Below are 7,862 nucleotides of genomic sequence, written 5' to 3' on the forward strand. Positions count from 1 at the left end.
GTACTATCAGCACACCGGGAAATGCCATATATGCAAGATTACCTGTTCAGACCTGGTGATAGTAGGCTACAAAGGGGTGTGAGTGGGGGTTGGCACCAAACCACTGGTAGGGGGTTCTGGTACAAGCATCAACCTTTATAACTGAATCTCTTCTGTATCATAATGTCTTTCCTTCCTCTAAGCAGTTGTATAAAAGACAGGAGATGCCGATTCAGACAGCAGTCATTAATTTATTTATTATATTGAATTTACAAAATGAAAAGAGCAACAGTTGAAACAGTTTTGTACATTTTAGTCCTTTCATGACTTTTTTTTCTCTTTTTTTGAATAGCAATCCACTGTACACAAGGCTGATGAATTGTTTACCTTAAAAAAAACAAAAAACAACAAAACAAATTTTCGATGTTCCAATGCAGACACCAGAGTAAGGCGAATCTAATTCTGGACAAAACAGGACTTCATATAACCTTTTTCTAGCATTCCATCAGAGAGCACCCCACATTCACTTAACAGAAACACTTACCCAAGCCTGAAACCAGGGGGTTAAGTCCAAGAGAGGTGGTCTAGTGACTAGACTTTAACACAAGTTCACCAAAAAGCCAGCAGTAAATATTGTAATAGAAGATTCCTTCCGCGCCATCCACCTTTCGTAATAAACCCACAGGCTGTTCTATTAGGCGCTTTACTGCTTGCTCTGGGTTAACTTGAACAAGCAAAGTGTCTAATCCTACCCTTCTGGAATTCTCCCAAGGGCACCGAGACTAGACCTACACACTTACGACACATTGTGCTTTCGCATGCTCCTTCACTGCAATCCTGACATTCCTGTCAACTTGAGTCCACCTCTGCACATGTGATATTAGTTAATGAAGTTTAAGTAAACATGTGTGGCCATGTGATCCAGAATGGAACGACTGTGAGGGATGCTATATCATACGAGTAAAATGTTTTTTAAAATACTGCAAATCACCATTTAAAGGCAATTCATCACAAATTTTCGTTCTTTTTTCAACGAACAGCCAATGAATAGGGGGAGGGACACTAATTGGACTTCTGAGGAGAATTGTCACAAATGAGAAAATAACATTGTTTTTCCTGACACACAAACATGGAATATTTGTAGCCTTTCCGGATCTACAGTCAGCCACTGCCATTTCTTGAACAAGTCAGTCAAAAAAGGATGTTTTTTTCATGGTTCATCCATGCCTTAACACTGATTGTTCACAGTCCTATTTGCTGACTTCTATTAGTTGACAAACATCATACAGCCGCTTTCAGGGGGGGGGGAACACCCTTTCAACCATCAGTACACTTCTGAGGCCAGACTATTCAAAAGTTTGAAGTCTTGCATCAGTGTCACTGCTATGGTACTCAGTCACACTCATTCAAGTGTCTAAAAGAAGCAAGCTACCCACTATGTTATTTCTCAGTTCATGCTATTCCAAATGTCCTCTACAGGAGTCGTATCAGCCTTGATACAGTCAAAAGAGACAGACACGGGGAGAGACCAGCCTGGAGTAGTGTCTCTTGCAGAAAGCAGGCGCAGTAGGGGAAAAACTGCCATCTCTTTCTTACCGCAGAGTTCTCCTCGTTCTCATACAGTAATCGTTTTGACACGCAAACGTCAAACGACATTTCTTATTTTTAACCGACTTCTACTTTAGACATCCACAGGGTTTGTCATCCGCACAAGATGACACGAGGGGGGGAGGAAACGCTCGGAATCCTCACTATTTTGGAATGAACTTACAACAGCATAAAATACTTTGCCTTTCATGTTCATTTGAACCGGTGATATGATCCTATCTTAAAGGGCACAGTAAATAGTGTAATAAATACCAGTTTAAGTTGCACATAAGCACTGCCTTTTATAAATGAAAGAAAGGAGAAAAGTAAATAATAAACAAGTTACCAATTGTGTTTGACGCTCCTTACTTACGAGCCCCTTTTGTTTGCTTGATGGTCATGGATGGGGAGGGGGTGCAGACCTTTCAGAGAATGCAGTGCCTGCCCACATAACAATTTCCCAGTCCTTGCAGAAGTCCCAAATAAGAGCGGGTGGCGGGGGGCGTGGCGGGTCAGAGATGGGGGCAACAGAAGGCATGCCTAGCTGCGATGAGGGGTCCAGGAATCTCCCCACCCCAGCCATGAGGCTGCATGGAGGGGGACACTCCGGTAGATTAAAGCTAGGATGGAAGAAAGGTGGTGGTGGCGGTAGGTGTGGTAGGTGGGGAGTTTGGGAAGGGGGAGCGGGGAAGAGGGATAGGGGTGAAACTATAGGCTTCAGGGGTGCTGGCGGGGAGGGGGACTTAGTGCGTGTTTTGTTTTCTCCATGTTAAAAGGTCTTCCTGTGGATGGCACGAGTGCGGTCCTCCTCATACTCCTTCTTGGAGACCCACATCTTCTTGAATGTGTCGAGTGAAGCAAGAATGGATCCCCTGAAGCAGAGATTTGCATAATGTTATGTCTTGTTCACCGCAAGAGCAACCTACGCTAACTGAGCGAAGAAAGTCATTGTTTCTCTATTTCTCTTAAACATGCCCCCATACCTTAGACGTCACACACATGCAGTATTCAAAAAGCTTGTCAAGTAAAATACAATAGCAGCCATCACACTGCATCTAAAAGGGTGAAACTGCTTACCCTATCCATGTGGAGTACAGTCTCTCCTGTGGTGCTGAGATCTGTCAAACACGTTAAGCAGATTTAATTAAGACAAGACAAACATAACAAAATGAACAACTGTGGTACGACACGATTACAGGAGGACACAGATAACCACAAAAGACCTTCATTCTCAATCAAGATCCTTTACCTTTATTTTAACATCTTTGGGTGCAAGCTTCTTCACTTCACTCAACAATCGGTCCCCAAAACCTAAAATATCACACAGAAGAATAAAGAGGGAATTAATGAAGAGAGTGGTAATTTCTGAAGTTATTCTATTATGTATGTGAAGATTCTCCATCATTCAAGTAAAGATCTAGTGAAAACGTTTTGATTGTCTTGATTAAAGTGAACCGTTTTAACTTTAATAGTGTAGCCTTCAAAAGTCAAAGGGGTTTTAGTTGTACAACTCTTCCCAGACATACCTTTAAGAAGTGTGGAGCCTCCAGACAGGACAATGTTGGAGAAGAGAGTGCGCCTCAGGTCCATGTCTGACTTCTGGATGGCGAAGGCCAGAACTTCATGGATGCCCTCGCTCTCATCTCCAATCAGGTCGGGCCGGAACAGGAGCTCAGGTGCACGGAACCGCGCAGGCCCAATCTAGAGGAAAAGAGGGAAAAAACATAAATATGAATAAATACAAAAAAATTAAGTTTGGGATTTCACAAGCATACTAGGTTACTGCATATCTGAGATATGTAGGGTTTCATTGCAAAACAGTGTATACACCATTTTTTACTTTTGAATTTTATTATTGGAAATGGCTGTTCAGAGGTCCCATCATGTGTGAATTCTTGCCATTCAACTATTTTGGGAACATACTTTTAAAAACCTATATAAAGTGTATTTTGTAATGCAAAAACAATGGAATGCAAAAACGGCAATTTCCCATCATTCTACAAAATATACATATATACACCGTTTTTCAACGAAACCCTTCATATCTTAATAGTGTTTAACAATGTCAATTATTTTCATAAAAACAAAAAGGTAATAATGAAATGACTCACATCCAGAGTGCTTCCATCTGGGAGGGCGTACTGTGCTTTCTCAGGCTCGAGTGTTTCATCCTTCTGGGGGTTTAGGGACAGGTAGCAAGCTCTCTGGAATGACAAACAAATGTATCGATTATTAAAAAAGGGAAATCAAGGGATCCCAACAGATATTTAGCAGGTGTGTGGGGGGTGTCTATTAATTGTTAATGCCTGCCTACATCAGTATTTTCAGCTTTATTGTAACTGCATATTGGAGTCTAGCCAGAGGCAATTTCAATCTTTCATGCTATTGCATAGATTTTTTTACGATAAAGCACTCTTTGACTTTGACTTGTCTTGCGTACCTCCTTGATGGTGCGCACCACCTCAAACTCGGCCGAGGTGTGGAAGTCATAGCCTTCCTTGCGGAGGAGCAGGCGCAGGTAGCGAGAGACGTCCCGCCCAGCGATGTCTACTCGCATGATGGAATGGGGAATAGCGAAGCCCTCGTAGATGGGCACCGCATGCGTCACTCCATCGCCAGCGTCCAACACCACACCAGTTGTTCGGCCCGTGGCATACCTAAAGAAAGCAAATACACATCAACGTATACATATCTTAATATGAGATTTCATATTATAGGATCAGTGTCATTAGAAAATGTGTTGCTAAGATTGCAATATTATATAGGACACAATGTGTGCTGTATTCTACCATCATACTATCAACATTGTATGGTGTTAAAAGATGAAAGAAAAACAAAAATTGTGCGTTTTCCAGACTTACAAGCTGAGAACTGCTTGCATGGAGATGAATAGAGCTGGGACATTGAAGGTCTCGAAGAAGACCTCGGCTGCGCGCTCCCTGTTTTTGCTGGGGTTCAGTGGAGCCTCAGTAAGCAGCACAGGATGCTGCAAAAGTAGATCAAGAACAAAATCCAAAATTATCTTCTAATAGCCCTACAAACCTAAAAAGATAAACGTTTTAGTGATGCAAAACATACAATGCATATTCAATAACAAAGGATAGGTTGTTTTTCCTTGTGTGCACACATACAAAAACCCTTTGTGAGGAGTTTGTTTGCAGAAAGAACTCTTAATATTTAGCAGAATAATAGAGTACAGCACAAACACATTATTTATTAAAAAAAAAGTGTCCAGCCTCTTATGCACTTCATAAACATATACTGATTGCATGAATATAATAAATCCAAACCTCTTCAGAGAAGGTCTGCAGCTGCTCCTTGGAATAAACATACTGCCAGATGCGCTCCATGTCATTCCAGTCTTTCACAATGCCGTGCTCCATCGGGTATCGCACAGACAGCAACCCTCTGTGCTCCTGCAATATTGTACATGTACAGGTGACCTTCCATACGTACAATCATTAGACCTTAAATCAAATGTGTTCGCACAGACATTACCAAGACCTGTGCATTTTGTGCACTAAATTGCATTGTTTTATCTATCTATCTATCTATCTATCTATCTATCTATCTATCTATCTATCTATCTATCTATCTATCTATCTATCTATCTATCTTAAGGAATCAAATAGGTAGACAGCATCTAAATGGTAGTAAACCTGATCGTGTGTGCCATGTCATTTTGACTATACAGTATAATGTTCCATTACCTCTGCTTTGGGCCCAATGAATATGTCTCCTTCCAGGGCACCAGCCATGACCCGGACATGTTTTGGGCGACCCACACTGGATTTAAAAGAGCAGGCAGAGGCATTATGAAGTGTGTCATGGGAAAAAACATGGTCTGATTTAGTTGTGGACAATGCAAATTTGCAGATTACTGTAGTGTGTCAAGTGCAACTTACTAGTTTGGAAAGCAGTATTTAGGGATCTGGTCTCCTGCAAAGCCTGCTTTGACGACGCCAGAACCCTTTACAAACAGATTAGAAAAACAAGTCAAGATGTGCCAATACAGTGCAGATGGAAACACACACACACACACACACACACACACACACACACACACACACACACACACACACACACACACACACAGCGCAGAGCTGGAAAAAGATGAGGCAAAAATATTCACTGCAGCAGTCAGCTAAGCCTCATATGAGCTGACTTTAAAAGCCACCAAACAGTTACGTCTCTCACACTCAAGTCATGAGACAGAGCCTGAGGAAAGAGTTGATAATCAGACGCCCTCTCCTTACAGCAGACCGTCTACGACCATGATGCTTCCCATCATTTTCAATGGCAGCCATAGGAAACTAAACCAATCCATTTTACAGCCATACCCTGTAGGCAATTTGAGACAACTGCAAATACTGCCGATTGATGATGAGCAGGAAGACGTTACACAAATGTTGTGCAGGATGTCTAGGTCTAGGTTAGGTTAATTATTTCTGGAAAAAAAATGTGTATATGATAGCTAAAATGTGACGTCGCAGGCCAGCTTCCATGCATGTTATCATCGGTTGTCAACATTCGTTTGACAAAGAAGAAGACACACTACACAATGAGAATGAGAATCAAAGCCTCTGACTATTGCTTGCAACCATGGGGCATCTGTCATTTAGACTGTCAAATATGCCTTGTTGGCAAGGCGGGGTTCAGGTGATCAGTTGCTAGCCATTTTAGCAATTGACAACAACAATGATGGTCCCTGCTAGCAAAATGCAAAAGCTAGTAAGCTAGCTTGCATAAATGTAGGTTCAAGTTAGCTGTAGGACTGTTACGTCTATGGCTAATGAGAAAAACATCCACATCACCCTTGGCACTACAAGGCAACTATAGATATTTGAGATTATATTGTGTTTCACGCGAGGGTAAACAAATGACTGCTTATTTTAAGGCTGGTGGGCAGATCATCTCGTTTGCAAAACCGCAATATTCGCAGCCAGTCCAGTTACACAGCCAATTGTGCCAGCTAGCATGCAAAAAACGCCTGTCACAGTCTGGCTAGCTAGAATCCTGCTTTAGCAAGCTAATAACTTCGCTAGCCAACTGGATGGTATGGAGCTACTAGAGAATGTAATAATTGACTAAGCGGATTTCAAAACCTAGCACATACTACGAATTCGCGCTAATGCACACAGCAGGCACACCCAGTTCACATGTTCTAATAAACAGCTTAGATCGATGTCTTATAGCTTTTATTTCACACAATAAGTGGCCATAATACAATGGTTATTCTGTGCGTTAGCCGCGGCGACTTCGGTTGCTAGTATGGGTGTGGATGGGTGACATCATACTTACATTATCAATCACAACCGGCTGATTAGCTATAATGTCATAAGACTCCATGGTAGTCCAACTGGTTTGTGTTTTCTTCGATGAACTGTATATGCTCAACCAGATAAACTGTTTTATTCATGAAAATTTAACCGACTCTGGCAGACTCGGACTAGCGGCCAGCGGCTGTCTGGCTGTAGTGTCAACCAACCTACAAGTGCAACCCAAAGAACCAGGCTAACCCTACTATCAACAGACAGCCGAAACATCCAATCAGTGTGCAGTCTCAATCGGCAATGAATCCGTTCTACCAATCGTGTAGAAGCCAGACGAGAAACATTGTGTTGTTTTTTTTTATTCCGAAAAATATTACACTGACAACCCCAAATACATTATTATTATTATTATTATTATTATTATTATTATTATTATTATTATTATTATTATTATTATTAGCCTATTGTTATTATTACACCATTGTGCATGTTTGCGCCATTTACATCTTCAATCTGGCAGACAACCTAATTAAGTTAGGATTATTTGCATTAGAACTATCACTGACTTGTCAAGTGGAATCATTTGCAAGAGTAACGGCCCGTTCCCACTTTGCCGGCGAGCGCGTTGACGCCGACGCCTTCAATTCATTTTCAATGGAAAGCGGCGACGCCCTCGCAAAGGCTTCTGGGATACGCGGCGCGGCTACTTTGACAGTTGACGCGCGTCAAAAAAGTTGAGCGAGCTTCTACTTTATGCTAATTACTCGCGGCCAACGCGGAGCGTTATCCAATGATTGTCGAGTACATGAGGAATTCCCATGAAACCAAGGGCTATGTTTTGCTGCTTAAAAGTAGTTTTATGACTGGTTATCATACATTTTAATGTAAGATTCATACACTACAAGAAACTATGAAGTGCAACGTCTTTGTGCTTATGTTCAAAGGATTATGTACATTTTGACGACATTCAAAACTACGTGATGGCTATTAAATGTGTGAGGTAAACACATGTCCACAGTAAGG

At 41.6% G+C, this 7,862-nt stretch overlaps 1 protein-coding gene across 1 annotated transcript; it reads right to left on the reverse strand.

Annotated features, from left to right (window-relative positions):
* Positions 1-210: 210 nt before the first annotated feature.
* actr1b (actin related protein 1B) lies at positions 211-7,055 on the reverse strand. Its single transcript, XM_063210048.1, has 11 exons — positions 6,868-7,055; positions 5,472-5,536; positions 5,277-5,352; positions 4,857-4,982; positions 4,428-4,552; positions 4,007-4,223; positions 3,678-3,770; positions 3,093-3,267; positions 2,816-2,877; positions 2,644-2,684; positions 211-2,438 (listed from the first exon to the last, which is right to left on the reverse strand). The coding sequence occupies exons 1-11, from the start codon at positions 6,913-6,915 to the stop codon at positions 2,336-2,338; spliced, it is 1,131 nt and encodes a 376-aa protein (XP_063066118.1). The 5' UTR covers positions 6,916-7,055; the 3' UTR covers positions 211-2,335.
* Positions 7,056-7,862: the final 807 nt, after the last annotated feature.

This window comes from Engraulis encrasicolus, chromosome 11 (genome assembly GCF_034702125.1).
Source record: "Engraulis encrasicolus isolate BLACKSEA-1 chromosome 11, IST_EnEncr_1.0, whole genome shotgun sequence".
NCBI classification, from domain to species: domain Eukaryota; kingdom Metazoa; phylum Chordata; class Actinopteri; order Clupeiformes; family Engraulidae; genus Engraulis; species Engraulis encrasicolus.